Source organism: Poecilia mexicana, unplaced genomic scaffold (genome assembly GCF_051168715.1).
Source record: "Poecilia mexicana isolate PSO_F unplaced genomic scaffold, ASM5116871v1 scaffold_11, whole genome shotgun sequence".
NCBI lineage: Eukaryota > Metazoa > Chordata > Actinopteri > Cyprinodontiformes > Poeciliidae > Poecilia > Poecilia mexicana.
In genome coordinates, this window is record NW_028263380.1 from 24,637,289 (window position 1) to 24,652,465 (window position 15,177).

Here is a 15,177-nt window from a genome sequence, read left to right on the forward strand (position 1 = left end):
GAGGGTCTATCTGAAAATATGGTGCGAGTTTATAGGGTAGAAGTTTATAAGTTGCTTACTTCTCCCTACTCCTTTTCAAGCATAAGATTATTGTGGTACAAAAATGTGTCTTTTGCATTCCTTGTTTATGTGTGTGATTTCATACTTCTGTCATGTTCAAAATAAATAAATAAATAAAATGAAATGAAATAATATATATTTCAGTAACTCAGCTCATAAATAAACCTTTTAGATTAATTACACAGACGAATGTTTTAAATATTTTATTTGTATTAATTACAATTTCTTCTTGGTTACAGCTATTGAAAACATAGCATTTAACATTAGAATCATCAATGAAACATAATACCTGCTTAAAGGTTAATTTCAAAAAGTAATTTCAATCTAACATATAACACGTGTAAATGTAAAGGAAAAACAAAATATACATTTCTTGTTGAAAAAGCACATGTGAAGAAAAGACAATATATATTTTTGCTTTTATTTTTAATTATGTTAGTTTTGGTCCTCCATACAAAAATGGCTTAACTGAATGATTTACATGTTAAAAGGAAGGATTTAAAACCATGTTATATCCATTTTAAACAGTGGTTTGAGAAAGTACTCAAAAAATTTACTTAAGTAAAAGTACAAATACACAGATAAAAATGTACTCAAGTAAAAGTAAAACTACCACATTAACATTTGTACTTAAGTAAAAGTTAAAAAGTACTGGCTTTTGAAAATACTTAAGTATTAAAAGTAAAAGTACTTGCTGAATGCATTACTTAACCGCTAATATCATTAAGTGAACCGATCATATTTAATTTTAATACATTAGAAATGTGCCATTTAATGAACAATGCCACAGATAAAGCATGTTTTTATTATGTTTACACTGTAACATATTTTAGATTTAGATATGTGATTCTATGCATCATAATTTCAGGGATGGAAACATCTTGTCTCCTGTCCTAACATAGCATGAACTTCACCTTTTTTTCCCACTAGTGGCTTTTATTTTGAAAGAAATCCAAAAGAAAGGGTGGACAGGGGAGGACATTGAACCAAGCAGCCGTAGCAGAGTTGTAGTCAATACCACCTACCCAAGACCAAGTCAAGACCACCTACCCAAGACCAGCTACGTGACACAAAAAAATTAAGTTTTTCCTATCAAAATTGCTTCTCAAATTGATCTGAAAGATCCACAGTCCCATAAAACACCTAGATATTAAATACTTAGAGCTGAAATAAATTTAATCAGTAAAGATCCGTCCAGAAGAATCGGATCGTTCCTGAATGTCATATCAATGCAGACTTTGGTCACAGCGTTGTCCCATATATGCGACACCTCAGTCAACACCTCCACACAATAATTGACAACTTTTTTTCATCGCTAATGCAACATGTGTCTCTGTACAGCTAGCTTTGCTAGCATCACGTCCACAGATCTTACCTTTCTTTAAGCTTTCCTTCCAAGTGACGCTAAAAGTTGGATTAAATCCCCACCGTCAGTGAAAGCGAAGCGCTGCTTATTTTACATGTCGCCATATCTTTATGCGGCGCTATTATATTGCTGACGATCAGACAGACATCATCTCCCGCTCAGAGGAAATCACTGCGCATGTCTGGAGCTCTGTGTGCGAGTAAAGGGGGAGGCGATGGGTGACAGCAGACACTTAAGTCACGTTATTGTTCGGATTTTACGGCGCCACCTTAAGTCCCTGAACTTCACATTTTAACGGAAAAAAGAGCAACGAGACTTGGATGTAACGAGTAACGCGACAGTTTTGTAGAAATGTAGTGAAGTAGAAAGTACAGATACTTACTGTAAAATGTAGTGAAGTAAAAGTAGAAAGTATCCATTATTAAATCTACTTAAGTAAAATACTGATACACGAAAATTGCACTTAAGTACAGTAACGAAGTACTGATTTTAAATCTACAATTTCTTTCTTTCACCTCCAGAACACTGCCAAAATTATAAATATTGTATCCAGGAGTGATGCTGAAAACTAATTCATGGATTTGTTACTTCAAGGCTAGAGTACTATAATTATTTACTATCAGAAAATTTACAAAATGTAAATAAAAGTCTTCAGTTGATCCAAAACACTGCAGCAAGAGTTCTGATGAAGATTAAAAAATCATGTTTGTTCTATTTTAGCTTCCCTTCATACATTATTGATGAACCTACAGAGACAAAAAGATAGACATAGTTAAAAAAATTAGAGATGAAAATTCATACATTTAATTCAACAAACTAAATTATGTCCTACAAAATCTAATAGTTGTGACAAAATCATTACTTGTGACCACAGCTGCTGCTGAGCTGTGATCACTTGTTCCTGATCTTCACCACCCTGGTCTCTAGATGCTGCCATATAAGGAAAGATCTTCCTCCAACACATCATCAGATTGTTGTGAGACACTAAGCAGTAACACCTTCAGGTCTTGTGAAAAAACTAGAACAATTTGTCCAGTGACTAACCTGTTTGCCTCCTGTTCTAAATTCAATGCTCAGTCACTGCATCCGTTTGTGCTGTATCCACATCAACTTGTCTAAGAAAAATTCTCAATGTTTCAAAGATCAATTAAAAAACAGAACTGTCTAAAATTTAAACTTACTTCTGTTTCTGTTCATTTTTTCTTTTCTTTAGCATTTTCTGTTGTAAGAAAATTGATTTGAGTTTTCTGTGTTGACACACCGACGTCTTCTCTTTTTGATGTTTTTCTTCTGAAAACTTTATGTTGACATTAGCAACATAGTTTGATACACCATGTTAAGATTAGATTCTTAGAGCAGTTTTGGAATCCTCACAATTTTTTCAACCAATGGACTTTTAGTTGGGTTCTTTTTCCAGGTATTTAACCAAATAAGAGTGTTGGATCTAGATGCTCCCTTTATTCACTGCAGGCTAATTTTCTATTTGACTTCTCCATGATTTTCTTTTGGAAATGCAAATTACGGATCAATCTCTTAGTTTTTCTTTTTTTTAAATATAGAGCTATTTCATAAGACCCATAAAATACAAAAAGTAAACTGAATAACAATCTTCCAAAAGTACAGATTTTAGAGTAGAATTTATGAAATGATCACTTTTAAAAACATTTAACATGAAAATAAATGTCCTATTTAAAATAATCAAACTGTTTTTTCATTTTTCAAACAAACTTCCATCTTCTGCAGTCAAATGTTATACACAGATTAAAAACAGGTTTCTTAAACATTCATCAACTCACTTCTTGGTGGTGATCTGTTTGTGCTATTTCAGGGTTCTGAAGACATTTCATTTCCTCTTGAGGCTGACCGTTCACCACAGCTGTAACATTAAAAATGTGAATACATGTTCTACAAACTGGTGTAAAATGTACAGAAGGGATTCTGAAACAGTCTCCAACATCATAAAACAGAAGTACTTTCAGAACGTATAGAGCTAGTGATAAAAACAGAGTAGATTGTGAATGTCTTCCCTGATAGCAAAATATTCAATGTTAAACTATTGTCAAAAGGGTTGATTTTTGGTTAAGGTTCATGACTGATGGTGCATCAACCATCAAACAATCATCCAATTCTACTTAATTAACTATTGTTGAAAAGCTGTCATTGAATCAATGTGTGGTCGAATTGTAATGATTAAAATGCCAACATCTAATCAATGTATGCCATTTGTCACACTCTTCTCCTACTCTCCCCTCTGCTTCTTTGAGCTCTGGATGAGAGCATTTTATTATTGGGTAAGGGTTCATCATGTTCTAATTTAAGCAATATACACTCACCATCCACTTTATTAGGTACACCTGTCCAACTGCTCATTAACGTAAATGTTGAATTAGCAACTCAATGGATTTAGGCATGTAGACATAGTTAAGAGGATCTGAGGCAGTTCAAAATAGAGTATCAGAACAGGGAAGAAAAGTGATTTAAAGTAATTTTGAAGTGAACTTAGCATGGTTGTTGGTGCCAGACAGGCTAGTCTCAGTATTTCAAAAACTGCTGACCTACTGGGATTTTCTCTAGGGTTTACAGAGAATGGTCTGAAAAAGTGAAAATGTCCAGTGATGCCAGAGATCAAAGGAGAATGGCCAAACTGGTTCAAGCTGATAGAACAGCAACAGTAACTCAAATAACCACTCATTACAACCGAGGTATTCAGAAGAGCAACTCTGAACGCACAACATATCAAACCTTGAAGCGGATGAGCTACAGCAGCAGAAGTCCATACTGGGTGTCACTCCTGTCAGCTAAAAACAAGAAAATGAGGCTAGAGTTCGCATAAGCTCACGAAAATTGGACAATAGAAGATTGGAAAAATGTTGCCTGGTCTGATTAGTCTAAATTTCTGGTGCGACATTCAGATAATAGGATCAAAATTTGGCATGACAACATGAAAGCATGGATCCATCCTGCCTGGTATCAACGGTTCAGGCTGGTGATGGTGGTGAAATGGTGTGGGGGATGTTTTCCTGGCACACTTAGGGCCCATTAGTACCAATTGAGCACCGTATCAATGCCACAGCCTACCTGAGTATTGTTGCTGACCATGTCCATATCTTTATGACCACAGTGTACCCATCTTCCGATGGCTACTTTCAGCAGGATAACGTGCCATGTCATAAAGCGCAAATCATCTCAGACTGATTTCCTGAACACGACAATGAGTTCACTGTACTCAAATGGCCTCCACAGTCCCCAGGTCTCAATCCAATAGAGCACCTTTGGGGTGTGGTGAAATGGGAGATTCACATCATGGATGTGCAGCTGACAAATCTGCAACAACTGGGTGATGGTATCATGTCAATATGTACCAGACTCTCTGAGGAATGTTTCCAGTACCTTGTTGGATCTATGCCATGAAGGATTAAGGTAGTCCTGAAGGCAAAAGGGGGTCCAACCTAGTACTAGCAAGATGTACTGCCCGGTAAGTATATGTTGACCTGAATCTATATTGGAACCATAACCAATAGTTTATCGGTTATAGTTCCAAATTGAGATCCATCTAACATTGACTCAACATGTAAAGTGAGGAAAATAAGTATTTGAATACCCGGCGACTTTGCAAGTTCTCCCACTTAGAAATCATGGAGGGGTCTGACATTGTCATCTTAACCCTTGTGTTTACAAATGGGATCCAACTGACCCCACACCCGTATCACTTGTATCATTTGCCTTAGTCCTCACACGCACAAGGGTTAAGTACATGTCCACTGTGAGAGAGATAATCTAAAAAATAAAATCCAGAAATTACAATGTATTATTTTTTATAATTTATTTCTGTGTTACTACTGTAAATAAGTATGTGAACACCTGCCAGTCAGCAAAAATTCTGGCCCTCATAGACCAGGTAGTCACTCCCCTCTGTCACACCACTCTGTTGCACTTTTCTGCCACTCCTCTGTTAGTGGTGAGGACCAGGTGAAATCAATCTCCTAGGATTTGCTTTAGACAACACTGCCATATAAAAAGACAAAAATCTGGTTTCATTGCCATCATGGGTCAAATGAGGAGAATTTTTACAATTAGAAATTATCAGTTTCTCATCTGCCTCAAAGATATTCCATGAGAACTGAATAATCAGTACCACAAACAAACTCAGTCACAGAGGAGCTGCTGCTGTATAAGAATGAAGTTCTATCTAACTCTTAATATTACAATTAACTGATTTTTTTTCTTTAATTAAAGCAAATCACTTCATTTCTAGGCATTCCAGCAAACAGTACCCTGCACAACTCAAATGTTTAAGGATGCTTTAGATTAAAATGTATTTGTCTTTCATCTAGTAAGGACAAATGCAAATAATATTTCATATTTACCACTGTTTTTTCATGTTTGGTTCTCAAACACTGAATACTGATTCCTTTTATACACCCCTACTTAATTACCTTATCAAAACTGGAAAAAGGACCACATTCATTCATATTAAATCAAATGTGAATGTTTTGAGCCCAGTTTCAGGTCTCTTGTATATTTCCATTATTTACCAATTTTGTATGATTCAAAATCTAAACTTGGCAAAAAAAAAAAAATGCTGAATTATTTTTTTCTTTTTTCCTGCCTTACTAAACCAAGCATGATCAGGAAGTTGTTCCTGGTTTAAACCTAGGTGAAAATTGTAGGCCTACAAACAAGGCTACATCAATGTGTCATTGTCCATAGCAGTTTTAATATTTAATCAGGTCTATATCATTGAGTAAAGATCAACAATGAAAATACATTCAAAAAGAAGATAAAATATCCATCTCTCACCTTTATTCTTCTTGTAAAGAATGAATGCAATAATCCCACCAATGAGACCAATGAAACCAAAGACACCAAGAACAGCCAAAGCAGCCAAGAGGATGTTTGCATTGTTGGTATTTGCTGTTGAGAAAACCAAAGTCATACTCATATAGAGTGCCAGGTTTATTCATGTATTTTATCCCAGTTTGTCAAAGCCAGTGTGTCTCAATTCCACTCCTCGGGGACCAATGCCCTGCATACAGTGGCTTGTAAAAATATTCATGCCCCATGAACCTTTCCATATTTGTCACATTACAACCACATACATGTATTTAATTGGAATTTAATTTGAAAGAAAATTATACATGATACAAAACATTAAAAAGTAAAATACTGAGTGTGGTGTCTAAAAGTATTCAGTCCCAATGAGTCAATAATTTGTGGGACCTCCTTTTGCTGTATTTACAGCTGCAAGTCTTTTAGGGTTTGTCTCTACCATCTTTGCACATCTAGTGACTGAAAATTTTGCTCATTCTTCTTTGCAAAACAGCACAAGCTCAGTCAGATTAGATGGAGGGCATTTGTGAACAGAAGTTTTCAGATCTTGCCACAGATTCTTGATTGAGTTTAGATCTGGACTTTGACTAGGCCATTCTACAACTTTCTCCAGCTAAACAGAATTTTAGAATTTTTTAAATTTGGACCTAAAGAGGAATGATTTAGAATCAACACACAGCTTCAGTTATTACATCTAAAGACTAGCAGTCAGGCCCAAAATCTGGGAGTAGTGATGGACTCTGACCTGAACATTCAGAGCCACATAAAGACAGTCACAAAGTTGGCCTTCTATCACCTGAAGAACATCTTCAGGATCAGAGGACTAATGTCTCAGTGAGATCTAGAGAAACTCATCCACGCGTTTATCAGGTGTGTGTGAGAAGGTAAATGTTTAAAACATACAGTACAGTGGTCCCTGACAATCAGAATTGAGAAACACTGGTCTACGCATGGCTAATTCAACAATGCATATCTTTAAATGTAGAAAACATGAAACCTTAACATTAATAAATCAAAGTTTTAGAAAGAACAAAACAGAAGCTGGAGCAGATTGTATTAGCAGCAAAACATTTGTTTTAGCTTCCTAAGCCCTAGAATTGAATGCAAATCTAAAACCCCACCTAAAATAAACATAGTACTTTATATGATTACTTGCATTCATTGGTCAAGATTCCCGTTTTCTCCAGTCTAATGGCGAGGTCTTCACTGACACCAGAGAGCTGAAACACACATTCGTACTTGGGCCAGTCTTCAAGTGCAACAGATGACAGATCAATGTCAACACTCATCTGGAAGGTCCCATCATTGTTAGGGACGATCTCTCCTTTCTCCACACCATCATGAATCTCCTCTCCATCTTTCCTCCAGAATATTTCTGCTCTGTTGGGGTAGAAACCTGTAGCAAGGCAGCTGATTTGAGAGGAGGACGACTTCTGGAGAAAGTAAACTAATGGAAGATCTAGAGATGGAGACACATAAAGGTCAAATATAAACAATTTATAATATGAAAAGTAGACAGAAATGTATCAGAACTGGAGATTATCCTCAGCCTTGAGTCATGGAGTCAAAATGTAGTGAAGAAATTGCTATCAAGGTGAGAGTTATAAAATTTGCTTTAGATAATCCTAGTAAAACAGAAAATTTAAATAATCAGTTTATTCAAATAAAACCAGGTTATCTGACTATACCTGTTCTCATCAGAAAGCTCCTTCCATGGCCAACAAACTGTCTCAGGAACCCTGGACACAATTGGTTGAAATAGTTCTTTATGTGCTCCTTCCTTCCTCTGTCATTGTTCCACTTGTTTTTAGTCATTACAGCCTGTTGTTTTGCAGCAATATATGTGCTTGCCTCCATGTTCAATATTATCAAGTCTTCCCCATCATAGCCGTACTGTTCAAAGCCGCCAGTAACCTGCTGACTCTCATCATCCCACTCACAGCCGTACATTCTCTGGACAATGTGAACATCTGAAAGACAGAGATGGCATAAAATTTAATTGAGATTATGTATTACTCTGACAGCAAATTCATTAATTGCCACACAACAGTCACTGCAGATATATTAGAAACAGAAATTCTAAGTATAATCCCTTGCAGCTGTCATCAAATACAGCTGTGATGACAGTAGATCCACAGAATGTATATTAAACTGCAGAGTTTATCTGCTCTGATTAAATAAAGCACAACTAAACATGACTCAGAGGTACATAGCCATTGTGGTCTTTTAACAGCTTAATCTAATTTATTTAGCTATACAGATCGACCACGGGACATCAGACAGCAAGTTGACAAGCCTGATGACAATGTTGTGATGTGATATTATAGACCACAGGTTCAGGGGACATTTTTATTCAAGGCATTTCACTGAAGGAAACCAGAACACAAACTGAGAAGAAAAACTAGTAACTGAACCAGCTGGTCCAGTTCCTCTCCCAGTCTGGATCAGTGTGAGTCCAGCAGAGCTTCAGTCTATGGACTGAGGAGAGACATGAAGCCTGGAGGAACCAGAGAGGAACCAGATCATCTACCTGGAGGAACCACAGAGGATAAAACCACTGATCTGATTGGTTCTGGTTCTGGTTGGACCCAGATCTTCCTTATTCAGAGTGCATTCCCTGTTTCTCATTCATGTTGCTGAGAATGTTGTGAGGCCTTCAGCATAAACCATCTCCATGTTTTTATTCAATAAAGATTTAAACAATCCAAAAGTTTCAAAATTATTTTACTTTTGAGATTTTTTTACTGTATGTATTTGTATGTGTGTATGTTTATTGCTTTTATCGATTTAAATTAAATGAAGGAAACATCAAACCTTCTCTTATATTTCTCTGCTGCACATGGTCTCACTGCAGCATCAGTTTCTGAACATTTCTTTCTTGTCAGAACCTCCAACAGAGGAAATAGGTTTATTTTCTATTGCTAAAAGCTATTTGAAAAAAGACATGCTTTCTTTTAACCACAACTTTATTTAGTAGCAATTTTCTTTATGGACACACCTTAAAGGTTATGAAATAAAACTACATCTACTGTATTTTCCACACTATAAGGCGCACCTAAAAACCTTCAATTTCCTCAAAAGCCGACAGTGCGCCTTATAATCCGGTGCGCCTTAGTGCGGAAAATATGGTACTCTAAAAGTTGTTTTGACTATATACATTTAAACAACTTAGGAGAGAAGAGGTTTAAGGAATCTACCAGGAAAAGGAAGAGAATGGAAACTGAATCAGATATCAGGTTGTTATGCATTTTCTACAACTGATATTGAACAAATGATGAGCCATTTTGTCTGAAAATGCAACATTCAACAGCAACAGCTTCCGTCGGCCTTGGTACATAAAACCCCACTATCTATCAATCCTAGAGATGTTCCTGAGAACACAAACTGTTTTTTTTCCCCCAACAGGGAAATCTGTACTATTTTAAAACTCGATAATGTTGGTTTAAATATTTTCTTTAGCACTAATAAAATAAAGCCCCTTTTTTTAATTCATACAATGTTCAACATCACTGGTAGCTATTGTGATATAACTGTTGTTTAAACCGCATTTCTGAGTTTGGGTCTTAATAATTAATTTTATTTCCATCCATCCAACCATTATTCAATACTAAACATGCAGTGTTGTGAAGGGGTCTGGTGCCTATCTCCAGTGGTTAATTAAGAATGAATTTTATTTATGATTTGTTAATTATCAATGTTTAATAATATATCTTTGGTAAGATAATAAGTGACTCATTTGGTTAGTAAAAGAAATGTCGCATCAATCTTAATTTATTTTGAACAGTAGATCTACAGTATGTATATTAACAAATACTCTGCTCAGTAAAGTCTGTACATATCAGGTTCTTTGTGTTTGTGTTTAGCATGACCTACTTCCTATAAACAAAAACGAAAATGATCAATAAATATTGAAATTAACACAAACCTCCAGTTTGGTTGAAGCGCTGCTTATAGATTTCAATGTCAGTGATACGGCGATGCTGTTCTGCCAGACCTATTTCAGTGTCTCTGTCCCAGTACCACTGGCCTATCTTCTCACTCCAGTCCTGTGTTGGCACTGCTTTCTCAGTGTTGCTGTCATAGACCATCATCTGAACATCATCAACAAACCCAACAGCGACAAACTCTGGGAAGTTTGGGACTCGAGAAGACGCAGTGAAAATATACTTAAGAGAATGGGACACTGAGAAAAAAGAATGTGTTTTGAGACAAAAAACCAAAATAACTTAACATCTCTGCAAGTTAAACGAACCAAACAGCAGCAACTACATTAGCAATAACAACTGACGTATTCAATAGAAGACCTTTCAGAAACTTTTCATCATTATGTGGATTTTTGAGGGGTGTATTCACTAAACATCAAACATTGTGAGTCAAATATTTATTACACAATTGTTCTTCTCTTAAATTGTAGTTTATATTTTGCAAACTTTTCAAATTAAAAAAAATATATATTTGCAATTGTCTTCATTCATATAAAAAGATATGTGACATGTTTTCAACTAATATTTTATAATATCTGAACATCATCATTGGTCTCTGTTTTTGAAAAAGAATTCAAATTCAAACAGTTTCACCTTTACACAAAAGTCAATTATAGGTTGTTTTTAGAACTATACTTCTGTTTTTTTTCTGAACCACACAAGTTCAGAAAAAACAGTAAATAATATATTTTACTTTGGGGTGAAACCAAAAATCTGCAAGAGACTGTTTCTATATTTGATCGTTTTTGACAGTTTCTAACTATCAAAAATGTTGTCAGTATAACCTTTCCTTTTTAATGGAAGCAACTCAAACTGTAATAAACTGAAGTTTGGCTTTTGGGCTAAAGATTTTCTAAACAAATTAATTTCATATTCAATATGACACATTCAATATAGATTTTTGTTGATTCTTGTTAATTAGTTCATAATGAACTTAAGAGAAAATTCTTGGTCATTGCTGACATAAAAAATAAAAAAATATTGTGCAATGATACCCAGAATTCATTAGTAAAACAATACATTAAATAATCTATAGTTATGGAAATTTTGCATATTTCTAGGGTCCACTGTTCTTCACGTCACATTACCATATTTCAGACTTTTCTAACTTTAACAGTGTTTGAGTTGAGTCTTTCTAAAGATATGTACATATTAAACAGTAAATAACAGAAAGACAATAGTTCCTGAAAATTAGATTTTTCTTTTATTAACTGCTTGAAAGTTGAAAAATGTTAATGTTTTAAACTGAACTAATTTGTTGGTTGTCAGGTTATTCAGTAAGCCAGTCAGATGTTTACATTTGAACATTCTCTCAATATGAATTTATAAGCTGTGACCGAATTCAGGGTCTGCATACTTCGAAGGACAGATTTGTAGGCTGAATAGCATCCGAATTCAAAGACTCCTTCAAATCCGTCCTTCAAATGCGTCCATCTTTTCCCCACCTTTGACAAGTACAACTCGCTACAGCAAACAGAAAGGGGCGGTGTTATGCCCAGAAACACATGCCTGCCCAAAAATGCATCCCCTGTCGCGGGAGCGCGCATCGCTCTAAGCTCTCGCATATTGACGAGAAAACGGACTGAAATAGGACCGAAGAGGAAATTTTAAAGATATTTGTAACATTATCACGTTTCTTAGCCATGTAATCCCTAAAACGGTGGGTTTTATTTTGCAAATTACTTGAAATAAATACGGTTTTTACACCTTTATTGACACATATGAGTCAAACTTTTTTCAGTCCATTGTAAACGTTCTCTGCAAATGGTTTGAAATTCTCTGCTTAGACTTTTGATACCATAATAGCTTAAAAGCATTACAAAACAGAGGCCCAGTATGTAGAACATTTTATATCATGCTTAACTTTGTAGTCTGTTAATGTAGGAGGGAATGCATTTTAATTTATGAGCCTGAAAATATTTGCATCCGTCTTGTTGATATGAAACTTACAGCTTTAGCTCAGAGAACAAATGTCTTTACATAGAAAAGGTGAAATCCTTTCAGCTCTTTATTTCCCCCAATTAGCACAGAGATGCATATTTTGGCAATATGGATTTTGAGCCTGCCAAAATATGCATGCGCTCTCCCTCTCTATTCTCCTCAAATATTGTCTTACTGATTTAAAACTTAGACCAGCAGTTCATGGAACTATTCTGGTTTTGTAGAAAAAGTTATTTCACTCTTAACTCTTTAATACTTCAAATTAGCAAAGGGATGCATATGCAATATGGATTAGGGTTAGGATTCAAGCTATCTCGATGACCTTCCCCATCTGGTCCAACGACTCAGTGGTTAAACGGAAGGTCAAAGGAAAATGCACTGGCCGTCGCACGTCGTCAACGATTCTCCGATCCTACTGGAAGCAACCGACCAGGAAAGAGTCAATATCATAATTAATGAAGAACAGACTGTTGGGTTAGGGTTACGGTTAAGTTCTAGGCTAGAACTTAGCCTAGAACTAACAAAATCTTATAAATTGCTAAGTAAGTTTAAAAGTTGTTGTAATACGAAAGGAAAAACATTGATAATATGTATAAAGTGTGTATATCCTACTATATATATACAAACAAACCCACACAAATATATAAATATAAAAATATATTCCAGTAGCCCTCTTTCATCCTCTACCAGAGGCCTGGGAGCTTGAGCTATATATATATATATATATATATATATATATATATATATATATATATATATATATATATATATATATATATATATATATATACACACACACCTATAAATACAAACACACTCACTCTCTCTCACACACACACAGTTGCTTATGGTCCTAGAGTTAGTTATTTTTTCCTCCTTACATGTCAGGAACATGATGTCGCCTTCTCAAAAAATGAGCTACCAAACAAATATTGATGATTAAGACTAAGCTTTATGTTGACAAAACCCAATATCAGTGCATCCCTGCGCTATCTTGGAGAAATAAGATAGCGCAGAATAGAAAAAATGTTATTTTTCTACATTCTGGTTATGTAGAAAAATAACTTTTTCTACATAACCAGAATAGTTCCATGAACTGCTGGTCTAAGTTTTAAATCAGTAAGACAATATTTGAGGAGAATAGAGAGGGAGAGCGCATGCATATTTTGGCAGGCTCAAAATCCATATTGCCAAAATATGCATCTCTGTGCTAATTGGGGGAAATAAAGAGCTGAAAGGATTTCACCTTTTCTATGTAAAGACATTTGTTCTCTGAGCTAAAGCTGTAAGTTTCATATCAACAAGACGGATGCAAATATTTTCAGGCTCATAAATTAAAATGCATTCCCTCCTACATTAACAGACTACAAAGTTAAGCATGATATAAAATGTTCTACATAGTGGGCCTCTGTTTTGTAATGCTTTTAAGCTATTATGGTATCAAAAGTCTAAGCAGAGAATTTCAAACCATTTGCAGAGAACGTTTACAATGGACTGAAAAAAGTTTGACTCATATGTGTCAATAAAGGTGTAAAAACCGTATTTATTTCAAGTAATTTGCAAAATAAAACCCACCGTTTTAGGGATTACGTGGCTAAGAAACGTGATAATGTTACAAATATCTTTAAAATTTCCTCTTCGGTCCTATTTCAGTCCGTTTTCTCGTCAATATGCGAGAGCTTAGAGCGATGCGCGCTCCCGCGACAGGGGATGCATTTTTGGGCAGGCATGTGTTTCTGGGCATATATACTGAGAGAAAACGCCTAACTCCTGGCACACTGTTATAAAAACTCCCGCTAGCTTTCCCCAATGAGAGATAGTTAAACACCGTTATTAATCAGACAGGTCTGGTTGAAAAATGTTTGGTTTATAAAGTATTTCAAAGCAGAGCACATCGGTTTGATTGATTAATTAAAGTTAAGCCTTCAAACATAATAACGGTAATGTCCTATCTGCGATGTGGAGAGTATTATATTTGTAAATGAATCATCTGTATTCCTTGTAGGAAAGTGCATTACACATTTGAACATTTTAGAATCAAACTAAGAGATTTCCTTTATTACTGTGGAACATCCTTTACTATAAAAGGTGAAGAATAATATAGAAATCAGTAATACATGACTGAAAAACAAACTTCGGCTCCGTTGGGTTTTTCTTTTTTCTTCTCCGCTCTCTGCTTCACGCTGTCACGGTCCTTCGAAGGATGCAGACCCTGAATTCGGACACAGTATTCAAATCAAACAAAGTAAAAATAAAAATATATTAAGTTACCAGCTGCAGTGCTGTGGATTCCCAAGAGAAGCAAAAAGACAAAGTTTGGCATTTTATCCTTTAGTACAGTCATCCAGTTTTGTAATCCAAATTAACAGAAGGAGCTTCAAGTCCTAGTCCAGTGGTTCTTAACCTGGGTTCGATCGAACCCCTGGGGTTCGATGAGTCGGTCTCAGGGGTTCGGCGGAGCCTCTGCCGTGGAGATAAAGACAGACTTGTGTAATGACGCGCTGCTTTGCCGTTGTTACGTCAATCCGCGTTTCCCCATCAGATACGGTTCCCCCTTCGTCTTCTTGCCGCTCCGCCCCGCCCACGCGGCAAAATAGGCGCGTGCTCGTGATGAGCACTGAGAAAGCATGCGCGTAGCAAGCACGAGCTTGTTCGGCGCGCCTGTCTGAGGAACTACGGACACCGTGAAAGCTCAAACAACATGTTTCGGCAAAGTTGTCACACTTTCTTCACGTTTTTGCGGGAAACTAATAGTAATAATACTAATAATTATAATAAATATAATAAATATATATTTTGTACATATTATAATTATAATAAATAATATATATTTTATACATATAATTATAATACATAATATATGTTATAATAAATAATATATATTTTATACATATAATTGAAATACATAATATATGTTATATATATATATATATATATATATATATATATATATTATAATTATAATGATAGATAGCCTAGTGCTATGTGAATTAAAAA

General features: G+C 35.4%; 1 protein-coding gene across 3 annotated transcripts; it reads right to left on the minus strand.

Moving 5' to 3' along the window:
• Positions 1 to 248: 248 nt before the first annotated feature.
• On the minus strand, positions 249 to 14,681 carry LOC148156566 (BOLA class I histocompatibility antigen, alpha chain BL3-7-like). 3 transcript variants are annotated; one of them, XM_088010477.1, is made up of 7 exons: positions 14,452 to 14,681; positions 10,182 to 10,439; positions 7,945 to 8,226; positions 7,413 to 7,715; positions 6,227 to 6,340; positions 3,223 to 3,302; positions 249 to 2,172 (listed from the first exon to the last, which is right to left on the minus strand). In XM_088010477.1, the coding sequence occupies exons 1-7, from the start codon at positions 14,522 to 14,524 to the stop codon at positions 2,161 to 2,163; spliced, it is 1,122 nt and encodes a 373-aa protein (XP_087866603.1). In that variant the 5' UTR covers positions 14,525 to 14,681; the 3' UTR covers positions 249 to 2,160. The 3 variants fall into 3 exon arrangements, with proteins under 3 accessions (XP_087866603.1, XP_087866605.1, XP_087866604.1); XM_088010479.1 differs by lacking the exon at positions 10,182 to 10,439 and having other exon boundaries at positions 14,452 to 14,677; XM_088010478.1 differs by lacking the exons at positions 249 to 2,172; positions 3,223 to 3,302; positions 6,227 to 6,340 and having other exon boundaries at positions 7,405 to 7,715; positions 14,452 to 14,680.
• Between the last annotated feature and the right edge of the window lie 496 nt (positions 14,682 to 15,177).

Excerpts from the sequence above, each read along its gene's own strand:
- LOC148156566 (XM_088010477.1), bottom strand. The coding sequence starts at position 14,524 with ATGACTGTACTAAAGGATAAAATGCCAAACTTTGTCTTTTTGCTTCTC. Across the intron at positions 7,716-7,944 it reads GAGCTTTCTGATGAGAACAG|ATCTTCCATTAGTTTACTTT; the intron begins GTATAGTCAGAT and ends CTCCATCTCTAG. Across the intron at positions 3,303-6,226 it reads TCTTTACAAGAAGAATAAAG|CTGTGGTGAACGGTCAGCCT; the intron begins GTGAGAGATGGA and ends TTAATGTTACAG.